Source organism: Calonectris borealis, chromosome 1, assembly GCF_964195595.1.
Source record: "Calonectris borealis chromosome 1, bCalBor7.hap1.2, whole genome shotgun sequence".
NCBI lineage: Eukaryota > Metazoa > Chordata > Aves > Procellariiformes > Procellariidae > Calonectris > Calonectris borealis.
The window spans coordinates 153,456,889-153,472,729 of NC_134312.1; the positions used below are offsets into that span (position 1 = coordinate 153,456,889).

The 15,841-nt window shown below is 36.2% G+C and overlaps 1 protein-coding gene across 1 annotated transcript in view; it reads right to left on the bottom strand.

Moving 5' to 3' along the window:
• Positions 1-15,841, bottom strand: part of ATP11A (ATPase phospholipid transporting 11A) — a 131,179-nt gene that overhangs the window by 53,370 nt on the left and 61,968 nt on the right. The window contains exons 2-3 of the mRNA XM_075137056.1: positions 11,671-11,793; positions 350-439 (exon numbers count right to left, since the gene is read on the bottom strand). Coding sequence (XP_074993157.1) covers positions 350-439; positions 11,671-11,793 — 213 coding nt within the window. The remainder of the gene's footprint in view (positions 1-349; positions 440-11,670; positions 11,794-15,841) is intronic.

Here is a 15,841-nt window from a genome sequence, read left to right on the forward strand (position 1 = left end):
TAGCAAAACTAATAAAAGTTCATCATCCACATAATTTATAACAATGGCTTTACTGATTTGGATGTTTGTTTATTACAAAATAAAAATAAAAAATGACACTCATTCTTTTTAGTTTTATCAAGAGATGTCTTGCCATCAAACCAGTGATGGTGTCAATTTCTCTTTAGGTTAGATTCACATTTACAACCCGGAAATGAAACAAAACTCTTTTGTCACATCATGAATGTAAACGGCTATCCAAGCTCAACCATTTACCTCCCCTTCAAAACCAGTGATTTTTAAACCTTTTTCAACCTCTTGTTTTTTTAGGAAGAGTCCAGAAATTTATTAAACAATGGGGATAGCTTACCTGAACAAGGAAAATTATGAGAAAATAGAAGTTAGCTATTCTTCTGAATTGCTCAAACAAATTTTTCGGTACAAAGTTCCAAAACGTGTACTGAAAACAAATGCACAGATTATCAGTGTTTGTCAGAGAAGTATTATTCACATTCTGTGTTCCAAAACCAAAGAAATTCATAATTTACAATTCAAGATTCAACTGAACAAAAAATGGTAGTATTTCTGTTATTTTGTTTAAATAATATTTAATTTAAATATTATTTATTTACTGAAATGGAATCTTAAATTGGCAGTCATGTATTCCTGGAATCATATCAACTGCCTCAGGAATTTTCTGAGCTGCGATAATCTTGGTACTAGGGACTGAAATAATTTTTAACTAGCAACAGTACTCATTTAGAGATTTAGTTATAGAACAGTTCAGTTAAATCGAAGAATTTTAAAAAATTCCTAGTCACTTCTAACACCACTTTCAATTCACTTCCATTTTGTACGCATGACTTGAGGAGGTAGGTGGCACTCTGTGAGTTAACTATTCAGTCACAGCAAGTTGACCGAATAATTGTGTCCAAGCCCCTCTTCTCTTCCTTGGCTTGGACACAAGCATACTCCTCAAAATAAACTATAACACAGAGTAAGAGTATATGGCTGCATATTTCTCTACTGATCTTACAATTATCTAAAATTTAATAAAATGACATAACAAACAGTATATAAAAGTGCAAACAGAAAATGCAAAAACTTCAAAGGAAAAAAATCATATAAAAGTGAGAGAGAAAGGACTTTATATCATCTAGTCCCTTCCTCTGCCCTGCAGCAGTTTCAAATATACTCTTTTGACACAGATCATTCTGTGGGTCAAAAAAAATTTGCAAGGATTGCTTATTGGAATGCATGTAAAAATGTCAGCTAAAACTGTGTGAAAAGGTGTGAAAAATGGCTTTAGAAAACTAACATTCTATCATCTTGTTATCCAAATTATCATTTGACACATAAAAAAATGACAACTCCAATGTAACTTTCATTTCAAAGGAGACAGGCTAAGAAGCTTCTCCTAATTATTTGCTCTGCTACAAATGTGCCTTGTCTCTTCTTGGCAGATTGCACTGATACTTCCTGATGTGCAAATTATGCCACGAGTTATACATCTTCCAAATTTGGCCCCAAAAGCAAAGACAGCCAGAGCTCTAGAAGAAAAATACCTCTATTCCACCTGCAGATGAAAAGGATCCCCAAGAAGCATGCCTTAGTTATACATGAAGCCCCTACTATGCAGTCATCTTTTTACTTGTTTGAGGTTAAAGCCTGGACATGTGTAGGACATAGGAATGAAATGTTCTTTTTCTACCATGTGCCAAAAATCAGTATCTATTCTAAATATGCCCTAAGTAAACACTCTGCTTAATAGTTACCTCAGTATTAAATCACCTGTGAGCAAGCCAAAACTCAAGCAGGCATACATGCAATAGCTGGAAGGTCAAGTGCTCTCATTGTGCAATCAGAATACTTTTCATCAGACTGGAATGCTGTTTGCACTGCCCACTACCCAACTACTTATCTTGGAATTTCAAAACAGAACTGGTTAGACTTGATTATTTTTCCTTGCACAACAGTACCAATCATTCAAAGCTGCTGTTGTGATATGAGACAACATATTCTATGACAATAACTTTTTATTTTCATCATTAACTTTGATTATCAGGCAAATTATCTGCTTTCTAATCTTGTGCATTTATTTCTTTATGAATCTCTGCCTGCTGAGAAGGAAAGATGAAGAGGTTTCAGTGAAAAACTTTTGTTTACATTTTTCTGTTTAGCTCTTTTGACAGAACAAGTGTTTTTTCCTGTTTAAATCTCCTAGAGGGTTATTTGACTAAATGTGTGGCCACAGCATACTGTTGTCAGACTAGATATTTAAAACAGCTGATTGAGGAAGTCAAGTAGATTAGTTAAACAACAAAGATTGAATGTTCATCTTTACCCTTAATACCTGATCCTCCTCATATTCCAACCTCAGTTCACTGCTTTCCCTGTTAAGCAGTGGTCTTTCCTGCAGCTCCACCTTTGGTCAGCAACTCTCTTACCTGAATAAATGTGGATGGCCTGGAGCAGATCACTTTCATGGTCTGACAGGTGTTACTTAAAATGGATGCTTCTTTAACACAAAGAACTTCTTAAAACTTTATTTTCAATCAACCTGACAGACTTTTAGCACTTTATTACACTGGGTTTCAGACATACAAAGTACATCATTCTGCCCATTCTTCTTCAAAGGAGAAGTAACAATTTTTGAAGGAGTTTAGGCAAGAAAGACACTCCACTAAGATGTCGAGACAGATCCCCCCCTGCCCAGCCATCAGTAACTCAGAGCAATTATCTACAAATGGATGATTAATGTTTAACCACTATAACCACTCCCAGGATAAACAATAGAGTGGCTGCCACTCAGAAGAAGATTTATCTCATGACTGCATTCAAGGCAGTTTTTCTACCATAGTTAGGCAAGAACAAAATAAAAATCTTCGAAGAAAAGACACTAAAATGAAGATATTGAATACATCACATTACTGTGCCCAGATAGAGAGTTAGTACCATCTCTCTTCTTCAGATAATTTCTAGTCATGCTCTTTGTAAACTCTGAAAAGCAGCTTAGGTATATTTAACTACCTTTTTTCACTATAAATCACTTGAAAAAAATAAGGTTATCCAAATAGTTACGCACTTAAAGCTTTTCACTTGGGGAAGGCTTAATTGATCTTTTTCAATTGCTGCAAAAGACTTAAAGGCCAGTGCCCAGACATGCCTTTTGCATACAAGAGGTAATACATCAGTCAGCAAGTACTAGAGTTAGGTCTTCATCCAAGAGATGAACACATTGTGCGAACAGATGCATATGAAGCACTGTGCAAGGAACTGTAAAATCAGTCTGTCTAGAGTCAAAACAACATAATTCAAGTAGATTTTCTTCCCATTTATAATCGTAATAGCACCTGCAGTGCTGGTGTATTTCTGTAATCATGTGCTTGGACTACTTATGTGCACCTCCACAGCATTCCTGCTCATGCCCCTGCTCCATCTCACCAATTCCTGCATCCTCTTTGCTAATGCCATGTTGCTTCCAGCTCCAACACCTCCTTGTTAAAGCCAGTCCCATGAATTCAAAAATATAAAATAGGGTCTTCTTAACAATGGTTTAATTTTTTTAAACACTGTATTTTGACCTTTTCATTTGATATCTGTACGTCAGAATTTTGGCTCACATTTCAAGCTTCTCCTTCTATCTTAAGAGGCAGATATTTTCTTAAGTAAAAGGAGAATTTCTTAAGTAATCACCTGACACCAAAAGCTGGAGCTGTAAGAAAAAAGCACTCCATATTGCATTATTGAGTTCTGTCAACACCTCAATTTCTTACAGCTTATTTGTTTTAAACAGTCACCATCTCTCTTCCAACCTGCTCTGGTTTCACTCCTTTCCTTCAACCTTTTCCAATGTTTCTTGTAGATGCTTAAAATTATTCTAACAAAAATATCTACTATGTTGCTTCAGCCCTGGTTTGTAGACACCTTGCTATGCTGATTCTCATCCCTTCTTCTGCAAAATAGAATCCATTTATTATCTTGAGGATAATAAATTCAGGGAAGAACAGATAAAAGCTGAACAATAATCTTGCAGTCACTTCTTTAAGTTTTTCAATGTTTTTCTTTTAACAGATCAAGACACGTACACAAAACTTGAACATGTCCGTAGTGACTTCAGTATTTTTAACATACAGATTTTTATAGTATCTATCAATTACCTAGGGACAATACATTCTTAAAGCTGCCAGCTTAACAACTAGAGTGTGTGTGTATGTACATATATATGCACATATGTACATATATATGCACATAACATTTTATATATAATAATACGTAACATTATTATGCTATTAAAACAACATGTGTTATATATATTATGTACATATAGTTATTCCCCTTCAACAGAACAGCTGAAAAAGGTCTGATCAGAAGTTTGACAACTTCTTTAAAACTAGTTTTATTTCTAAAAATGTTGCTTTTTTTTTTTTTTAAACACAATTTGTAAAGTCTAATAGAACAGAGAACTGGCAGAGAAAACTATAGTAAAGAGTGTGAAAAAAGGACATCAATAATTAGCTGAAATCCTAAGAACTGAGTCCAGAGTATGGCTTGTCTATCTCAAGTGACTGGCTTATAACCACACAGGAAGTGTGTAGCAGAACTGATCTACGATCTACCATGTATTAAATCAGTCTCAACTCTCTAATTTCTTCAGGCAAAAAACTTCAGTCTTCTGTGCTTACATATGACTCAATAAAATTGGAATAGTAATATGCATGAAATTTTGAAAAGCACTTTGCAACGTTTAGGACAACTTGGAATGAACACAGAAATACACAATTAACTACATTTTAATGAAAGTATTAACATGCATGCCACCTGCGCAGTTTATCACTCCATTGAGTGAGAGACCTCTGTTTCTCCACACCACGTGATGTAGGGTGGTTCACATCACATGGATCATGGTAAGCTCTGTTACGTGTAGGGCTTTTGTATGTGACTAAGAGCTACCTGTACACTTCAGAGACAGTGCAAAAATGAAAGTGATTTCGGGAAATCAATTCAAATGGTGCCTACACATTTGAATGAACAAGCATACAGATTTTGTCATAGGGTTCCTTAAAAATAGTTGCTGGTAAAACAGGATTTCTATGACAAAGAAGCGTATCTTTAGTAGTCCTTTTTCAGCAACTCTCAATCCTATCAAATAGGGTCTGTATCTCCAGAAACTCCTCTGAACAAAGGTGTCCCCCAGCATCTGGAAGATTATCTAATTACAATTTTAAAAAACCTTACAGCAAGGATGACTGACTAAAGACAGAAGTCACAGAGAGCATTAAGAAAAGAGAAGAAAGAGTGTGAGAGTGTGTGTGTGAGAGTAAGTGAGCTTCACCTTCTCATATGTAAAGTGAGGGGAATTACACCTGTCGTCTCTGGTGTTGGGTTTGGACCTGCCTGCTTTCTTTCCTTTCACCACTTCTCTCTTGCTGCATGCAGACTCCATACTGATATGAAAAACTTAACTTAAAAGCTCTGTTTGGGGCAGTACCAGCAGAGAACAGAAGATCGCTGTTAACCCTGGGCTGAGTCAGGGGAAGGGTAGATGGCTTCTCCCGGGAACACAAGGGAGGTTGCAGAGCGCCTTTGCTCTGGAAATCCCACCCCGAGCAGGATCATCAAGAGCTCACAGCTCTTCCTTGCTCTCTCTAGACACGGACAGGTGTCCACAGAAGGAAACTGTATTACCATGCCTGGAAGGAGAACTGCACGCTCATGCATTCCCATCCCATCACAGCTATTGCTATCGCTGAGCTGGCAGCTTAGAGTCCAATTGATTCAGAAGCATTTGAGACTGATTGCCCATCAAGCCCCTTCACTCTTCTTCATTGCTAACAGCTCCTGCCCCTTTGGCATGGCTGGGCAAACCTGACTATTTAACCCTTGCAGCATTGGATCTGACCTTCTGCTTCAGTCAGTATGTCTGTGAGTCAGTGGATTACCTAGGCACAATCTGGGAGCTCCGTGTTACAGCTGCTTTTAGAGCAGATCAGTATGTCCACACACTAGAAGGCACACACAACATCCCCTGCATTGGTACCTGTCCCATATGCATTTGTGTCTACCCATCCTCTCTGTTGCCACATGGCATGCTACACATAAATATTTATCAGCTTCACAAACACATGACCATGCCTGTTCCCACTGTGGGCTTTCGATGGTTTTTTGACTTTCAAATGTCATTGCTAAGGGCTGTGTTTGAAGTCCTCAACTTGAAACTGCCATGTCATGGTCCTATAGAGGCCAGACAAATCCTTCCAGTTATGAAGCATCACCTTGGAGATGTGTGGGACAGCCTAGGTCTTCTCCGAGTTCCAAGGGCCTCATCTTGGTGGAGGCATTTTAATATTTCCTTAAGCTTCAGTATTAACATTTCTTCTAAATGTGGCAACAAAATGAGAAATCAGAGTCCCCGCAGTCTTTGTGTTTTTATAATGACGCCAAGAGTGAGTGCTGCAGGGAAGAGGTATAGCACAAGGGCATGAATTTCTACTAAAAGAAAGGAACATTTCAACAACATCCACTGAAACGTGTCAGAATTACTTACTTTATTGAACTATTAGTCACTGCGACTGAGATGACTCACAATTAATCAGATTAGCACTGAAGGTAGCTAAAGCCTCCCTTGCAATTTATAGGATTCTCAACATGCAGCTTTATTTTTTCAGGCCATTCTCATACAAATCAATGTTTGGATCAGTATTTGATGAGAAGTCCCAAGGAAACATGCAGACAACAGAAGATTGATTTATTTGTGAAACAAAACCAGGAGCACTTCTGGTCCATGAATATAGTTGTACAGCATTGCAAAGCAGGAGTTAATAATAGCACTATCTTCCCACCTAAGTTCACCTTATTGCTTCTTTATAAGAACCTACACTGGAAATAAAGCTACAGTACAAGTCAGCATTTCATCATTTCATATCATAAGTTAACTTGAATGAAATCTCTTTACTTTAGGGCAAATTCTTCAAGTAACAGTTCTGCATCCACTGTAGACTCAATCTTGCATTTCATGCATGAGTCATATCCCGCTACTCTTCAGTATCATCTTCTGGGAGCTTAGGCCCCATTGCTTCCAGTTATGTTAGTGACCCAGGCACAAGTGTTTTTTGTAGCTGTAAAAATTTCTCTTTATGAAATGATGACATTAAAAATTTGCAGCTAGACAGGATCATCAAGGCAAAATACTATGTATTGATTACCCACAGTCTGAAAAGAAGAATAAAAGACTAAGTCTCTCTAACCCAGCTTTCTCTATGGGTGGTATGGAAAAAACCAATCAGTCCTCCTGCAGAATGTTCCTGGGGTTTCTAAGTTTGTCAGCTGTCTCTGACACGCCAGGAAGTCTCTGATCTCTCATTCAACAGGCTATTTTACCCTAGCATCTCTAAAATGTTTAGTTCTTTCTTGTGGTTCATTCTCTAGGTTGTCTGTCAAAAAGCAGTAAGCAGCTGTAACGAAACATGTTCTTACAGAACTCCATACTGTTGCCTCAAAAAGATTTTATTTTCTATACAACTTTCCCGTCTGTTCAAGAGACAAATGTACACATTCAATTAGAATTCAGTTCATTGATTCAGCTAGAACAGGAGATGCAAATCCCTACTTTGTCTACAAATGACTGAGATCCTTGAAGCATAGTAGTTCTATAAAGATATCAGGAAAAGGAATTTGAATGTTAGAAATTATTAACAAATGAATAAAGAACTAAAAAAGTCATTATGCCACTGTATAAATCAATAGTTAGCCTACACATTGAATGCTCTGTGCATTTCTCCATCTTAAAAACTCTACAGCTGGCTTGGGAAAAGGTACAGACCAATCTGAGCACAGGTATGAACGAGCTTCCACACAAGCAATTATTGAACAGACTAAGGTTATTCAGCCTGGAAAGGAATATAGTGGAATATCACTAACAGAATCAAGATGATAAACAGGGGATAACCGTTGTTCTCAGATTCAAGGACTTGGAACATGAACTGAAATTAGCAAGTACGAGTTTCAAATTGAAGATTCATGGTTTCTTTTGGCAAACATTTCTACAGTTTAGCTGTGCCTTAATTATGTATTCTAAAAATTTAGATGGGCTCAAAAAGCATTGAAGAAATTCACGGAGGATAAATTCATTGAAGACTTATTAAATACAAAATCATCACTTTTGGCTCTCAAATGGCTAAGTCACAGATCACCAAATACTAAGAGTATTCAGGGGACGTATCACTCTATGCTTACTTGTTCTTGCATTCTTCCCTAAGCATTTACTGCTGGTGACAACATACTAAGCCAGATGGACCTTCGGCAATTCTTAGCTGGCCAGGCATATCCACATACTACTATGCATGTACAGATACTCTGTTTAGCATACTGATTGGGATACTCCCAGCACAAAAATATGAAACTTGGACCTTAAGGAAGTTTCATATTAAAAAGTCATTTTGTAATTTATCAGTCTTTAAAAAAATAAAAACTTATTATCCTGATTTTGTTTCAGAAACAAAAAAGTTGTTTCCCACCGAGTTCTGTTAACTGCTACCGCTGCATAGTTTAACTTACTTCCCTTTTGACATAGCAGTTCTACTAACCAGTAAATAATTTCAAAATGTGAATAATTTTTAAAGAAAAAAAAAAAGGCAAGCAAGCAACCTCCCTGCCAATTCAATTACTTTTTCTTTCTTCTCATTTGAAACATTAGGATTTTCTGCTAGCTGGTATTTTGTCATGCTGCATCACTGTCACATGATAAATTCAATCAAGGGCACACAACAGCTACCTTAAAGGCTAACACCCTAGGCAGCTGAAGTAGCTAAAAGTTAGATAAACATAAAGGATCCACCTTACTAAGGTCACTACCTCTAGAACATAAGCAAACTGCATGCACAATCCAAAAGACATAAGTTTTTGCCTTTTATTACTTCAACACAGCCTTTTTGTAATGCATTGTTAAAATCATAATTGAATCAACACATCAAATAAAAAGTGCATTTTTGTCTGGCCAAGCTCTGTCTAGATACCATTTTTCACCACCAGGAATATGTCATTAAGCAGACAGAACATTAACCACATTCCACAGTGACACTGCAATATAGAAGAAATATCCCTCTGTGCTGGAATCAAATTATCATCTTGCTGACACCAGGAAACCTCTGGTGAAGCACAGTAAAGTTTACCTCTGGAAGGAAATAACATGAACCTTAGACCTTATTTCAAGCTGCTGTCTTTTTCAGGGCTTTATGACAGGGCATTTATTAGTATAGCAGCATTCAGATAGTCTAATTGATGAGGCTTCCTCATGGTTTTAAACTACCCATTTTAGAAATTCAGTTTGTCTTAAATTGGTAAAATCTGTACTTGGAAGTTCAGAGTTCCTCATCCTTGAAGAGCAATCATATACTTTCTTATCTAAGCATTAAAGACCTATAAAAGCACAGCTGAAAGTTACTGTCTGTCTTACTGATGAAAGCTGAAGGAAATATCCTTCATGGTTGAGGTAACATTACACAGTGTGCTTGCATGCATGTATCTTTATTTTACTCTAACAATTATGGATTTCCCATCTTAATTTTGTACATTTGAATATTTTTCAGGAAGCTTACATCTGTGTTTCCTAAGCTGTGGTAGTGTCCATAAGGGAGTGTTAAGTGACAAGGACAGAGTGAAAGGTTAAGAGCTAGCTAGCTTACAGAACCAGAATGAATGCAAGTCAAGTCACGATGGTGCTTTACCCAGGCTGTTCGGGATGGAGCATGTGAATAATGGAGTTTACTTGAAAGGGACAGCACAGGCAAGACAGCATGGAAAGTTCTCATATAAAGACAACTGTCATAAAACAGAGCTTTCAGCAGTCTAAGGAACTGTTCAATATTATAAAGCATCTATGTGAACTCTGTTCCCTCCTGAAATATCACCACTGTATTTACTTTCACAAAGATGCCTTATATTTTATTTTTTAAGTGTGAGAAGTTTAATCAATAAACAGAAAATTTGAGAAACATTGTATATATAAAGAAATTATTTCCACTAATAATCTTTTGTTTATGGAGAACTGTTTACAGATACAGTTCACAACTAAAGAGTTGAATATTTAAAACATTTCACTGAACATGCTTTATATCCAAATAAAAACATAGTGAAATCTCTGTCCTGAACTAGTTGAAATCATACATATTTACTAATTGCTGGCAGGGATCCTCAGTTCAATCCAGGTTTAAATCATACTTAAAAATCTCACTCTGCAAAGCACGGTAACTTGAAAATTCCACTAATTTTATCATCACAAAAAGATGTCAAACATCTTGCAGAGTCAAGTAGGATGTTTTTCTTTCAAAAAGTGTCAGCAGTAACTTCAATGGCTTTATTTACGTATGTCCCAGATGAGACGTACAAGAGGAAAAAATAAGAAAAGCGTCACAGGAGTACAAAGATTTGCATAAAATTTGATTATCTTCAATAATCCAAAAGGCGATACAAATTCATGTGTACAGCACAGGATTTCTCACTGTACTAGTTTGACTGTATTCCATCTGGATTATTTACTGCATTACCCTTCTAATATTCTATCTAATTAAAGATGCCTACATACTATGCTGTTTGTTATTACACTGTCGTTGAACGAAGTACAGAAAGGACGGAGTAAAAATAGTAGTGAAGGAAGGTAGTAAAATACAAAATTTCACATAAGAAATGAGACACAGTTTGAGAGAAGTGTGGGGTTTATTACAGCTTTGCCATTATATTAATGGATGGCAAGTGTTCAGATCCACGAAGGTAAGCACTCAGTTCCTTGAGATCACAAGGCTACCAGGGTTCCTAAAATGAGTCTGTTGATTTGAGCCACTGTTTAAAAGGAAGTTTTCCCAGCAGAGGAGCTATTCTTTTGAATTCATTATTTCATAATAGGTTGAAGGTGTGTGCTCATGAAGATTCAAATCTAAGCACATTAAAAGGTTGAAGCTCTTGGAGTGTTAGCCATACAATAAGCTGCAAATGTTCGCTTTTCCATGCCATTGCAGTACGAACTTCTAGCTAAAGCAAGCCAGTCAGTCTAAACAGGTGGCAAGTACCAACAACCCAACTGCTCGCAGAAAGCTGCTGAAGCTTATGGAAAGATTTACTAGTTAAAGTGAGGGACAACTGGAAGGTTTCTAAAGGGCACAAATGTATCACAATACCAAGAGTTTAAGAATGATTCACCTGTACATGTATAACAAAGAATATTATTTCTATGGAGTTTTGTCAATATGTCAGTTTCCCTTTTGAAGGGAATGGCACTGTTATTGTGGAGATAGCTTCATTTGTTGAACACTTACATTGATCATATTATTTCTAGTACTTTGAGGTATTGCTTTAGATTACAAAGAATGCTGTCTTTCCTTGGGAAGATTTTCTTTACTCCAGGGTTGCCCAAACAAAAATTGCTTTCCTACTCCTTTGTGGAAAAGCACAGTATCACTCTTAAGACTTTACTATATACTATAGTAAACATTGGAGAGGTCATTCCATTCCTGTTCATGTTAGAGGCAATCTGGCAATTAGTGGAAGAACTTGATATACCTTCATTTTATCTTTGTCAGTCATGGTAAAGGAGAAATATATAGGAAGTACAGGAAGAAAATCTTGAAGGAAATAAACGAACACACAAAGAGTAACTTAAGCTGATTTATGTAAATGAATGAAAGAAAATACTACTACCTTTGATGAGACTATTCGGTTATCTGGAAATCTCTGTGGAATGTATGCTTCAGTGCCTGGAGGTGGTTCACGATGCCCAACATAAATAGTCCGACTGTCCACCCAATTCTCTTCTCCAGCACACTATGGGGGAAAAACAGTCATCGTATCAGTTCACTCAGTATTTCTGCAGTAAGATAAGTCACACACTGAAATAACTGATCATGTGTCTCATCATCAACACGTACATAGCCATCAGTGCATGACCCCTCACACTTCTCTGTAGAATCTCAAGACCACTAAAACTCATAAAACTAAGTCAATTGTCAAAACTCTGCCTTAATTGCACTGCATTTTCCCTTAAGGCAATAAAAGGGAATCCATTAAAATTATTATTCTGACGTTTTAGTTTTATAAATAAAAACAGAAGAATGGCTTAGGATTTTCTCAGTCAAATTAGATATTTAGTAAGCGTTTATGTGGTTGCTACTCATTTTACCACTGATAAAAATCAGTGATAATTAAAATGTGTGTGTGTATATATATCTCTCTCTATATATATATCTATAGAGAGAGATATATATAAAAAAAACAAGTAAATCTCATTTTTAAGACTAGCCAGCCATAACTTAGCATTTTATTTGCAGCAAAGGGAAACTGTGTTCTCTGAACTACTAGTAAGATCGATTTCCCCGGACACAAACAAGCTTAGGGACTCTTAGATTGCCAGGAAAAGACCTCAGCCTGTCAGCTCAGATCCCTTGCTCTTTAATGAACACTGTGTCTGCAAATAGAAAAAAAAAAGCAGGTGAGCTAAAGTAAAATGTTCATATATTCACACCATGAAACCCCACCACACCTACAGCTTGTCCAAAATGAGCACTTCTATGCTTTCAATTCACTGTAAAAAAAAAATAAATGTACAAATCACTGTAGAAAAGTATTTACATAAAAACAAAAGGATCGATTTTTTTTTTTTTTAGGGACTTGGATTACAAAATGCTCATCCCTTAGTCAACAGTCTTACTAATTCCCATCTACCATATGAAAAAATATTTCTCAAGTACGGAATACATTCCTAATAGTTTGTCCTACATAGAGAAGCCCAGGCATCAGCTCTTTTAACATCATTAGGTCAAGTCTGGAGTAATTTAAATGTTTAAATATGTAATCAATTTAAACTCACTCTGCTTTATGTTGTAATGATGCATTTACATGTAATTCCATTAAGCATATTAGAGGGAAGCTTCTTTTTTGCATCTTCCACAGCTACATCTATTTAGCGTATTAAATACGTCCTGAAAGTGCTCATGGGCACTGGTTCTTCATAGTCTGTCTCTAAGGGTAAACTGTCAGACTGCTTCTTCACAAACTAACACAAACAAATACCAGGAGCAGTTTGGTAGTTAACACAGCCAAAGCAGCACTCCCCAAAGCAGCTGGATGTAGCTGTGCAGTTCTTAGCAATGAAAGGGAGTTTAATCGTACAGACATGGTATCTTCTTTTCTAGCTAGTCTTGCTGTCAATAGTTCTGGGCCCATTTACTTTACTAGTACAGACATGGCTAGTAAGTCTAAAATAAAATTTAGTCCTCAAACTTAAAAAAATATTCACCCTAACACTTCCTTCGTTGGTTCATTTCTATATGATTATTCCACTGCCTTAAGTGCAACACATAGGCGAAGAACAAACTTTCAACATAAATTAGTGTTGAAATATATGTATAAAATCTCGCAATACTCTGAAAACCTGAAGCAATGAAGATTTTAAAACAATTATCTATGTGATGTGCATGACTTTCTTGGGGCTGGAGGAGAACATAAAAAAATATAGAAAGAAAACCTATTGAACTCAGACTATTAACCGCAGAATAGCTGAGTAGTCATGAAGTGAAATGTGAAGTGAAATAAGAGGCTGAAAGAAAAGCAATTTCTGCTGTCCCAGACATTTATACTAGAACTAGTTAAAAAGGACCCTAAATCATTACTAATTCTTGCACATTACAGAAAAATGAAGGCATTATGTTCAGAAGCTAAAGGCCAAAATTAAAAAACTAGTCATAAAACTAAAAATAAAGGTAAACCTAAAGTTTTTCTTAGCCATTTTAATATGTTATTCAATATACAACGATTTGAAGGAGTCAATTAAATATTACACGAAGACAAGTGACGTATAAAGAAAGTAAAAGCCATTCATAAGACACACCAATGGCCTAGTCGCAGCTTATGCTAAACTCTGTAACTACCCCTGACTCAGTGGGCATGCATATACAACATTTCTCACACGTTAGATCCCTCCACTGTGGACCTGAAATTAGGACATAGGTTAGTTTAAAAGTTACACTGATTTTTCCATCCAGACAAGTCCTCCTGTATCACTGATTGGACTTGTCACAACTCAAAAAGCAAACTGTCCACTTCTGAAGACCAGGTAGGATTCTTTCAGCAAGCCAAAATATTTTGGAAGGCAGTAAAGCAATGAAAATGTTTCCGTATTCCACCTTCCTTCTATGCCAAGAACAAAATGTGGTATCTTTTATCATTTTATTGGAACACAATATATTTTACCTTGTGAGTGGACTTGAATATACAATGCACACAAATGATATATTGACACTTGTGCCAAGTAATACTCCTAGAAATGCAAAAGAGTGCGAAATATTCTTAAGTAGTAGATTAAATTCTACAATGTTTATTAATTTTTTCTTTAGGAAGGACATTCCAGACATAAAAGCAACACAAAGATTACTCCTGATACAGTTCAGTGCCTGGGTTCAGAGACGACTGCATAACAGGCTAATGGAAATTCAACACATGAATCTTTGAACATCAGGAAGAAATCCCTCAACTTCTCCTTCCCTCTGCACAGGCCCAGCCTGGCAATTTCTCTCTTATATTTATTATGAGCCAATCTAAGACAGCTTGACAAGGATATTAATAGTTCAAAAAATAATTTTTAAAATTTCACAGTATAAACTATTCTTTATCATGACTCAGTTAAAACAGTCCTCTGAAATTACCTATCAAGCTAGGAAGTACAAAAGACAGAGCTCTAAACAGTATTCTCTTGTATTACTACCAGTTTTAAAGGCCTGATGGCCCTGGAGTATTGTGTTAACACTAAGTAAACCAACTTAATGTCACAACCTGGAATTGGTGTCCCTAAAGAAAGGCTCTATAAAATATACTTTAAGCATGGGTATTAAATCAAGACACACTCTTCCATTTGATATGTTAATAGAGAATAGAAAATAAATTAAGTTTACTAACACAATTCAACAACTTCAAACCCCCAAAGCATTCACAGTCCAAGTGTAAAAATTTAGCAGGGAAGAGTAAAGCTATGTTTTTCAGTGAGGTGAAAGTGCAATGCAAAAAGTAGCATGCATTATTGAATACGACCACAAGGAAACTCATTTGCATGAAGCAGAATAAGTTGCTTTTCAGAAAACAGCACTGTACATCAGGGCGCAGGCCACTTACAGAAATCAAAACACACCAATTGAATGTCTGGTAATGCTAACCTACAAAGCCAAACACATTCATCCAACAATTCTTTTAATGTTCAGGTATTGCACATGCGAGATCATTTACAGAATGACACCAGGGTAACTGAAAAAAGCAATCTGACACTGCTGGCAGAACAATGAACTATATTCACATTTGGTTTTGTTTTGGTGTTTTTTTTAAGTTCTATTAGTTAAGCCCATTAAGGATATGTCCAACAAACCATAAATAAACCTTAGCATTATCTGCTTCTATTTATAGCATAAAGCTCAATGTACTGAGACCTAGTTTCATTGGCACACCAATGAAGAAGCATTACTTAGCTTTTACTCTTTTAAGCAAGGTCAGCAATACAGAAAGCAAGGACCAGCAAAAAACTAAGTCATCTTTACGTAACACTAAATAGAGCCAGTTAACAGGATTATACCTTAACGCATGTATGAGTTCAAATATTCATGCAGCTCATTTTTCTGATTCAAAACCCAGAATTCACTTTCATGCTACTCTGCTGATTTTTATCTAAATTTAATTTAAATAAAAATATATTATCTGAAAAGACAAGGGGATTAGTATTCAACTAGTATTAGTATTCAAGATGCTAGTAGTAGTTCCTGGAAAAGTAACTGACCTTGAAAGATTTCAAGTCTTTCCAAGTATTTTTAGTAAAGAGATTTGACTTTCGGTT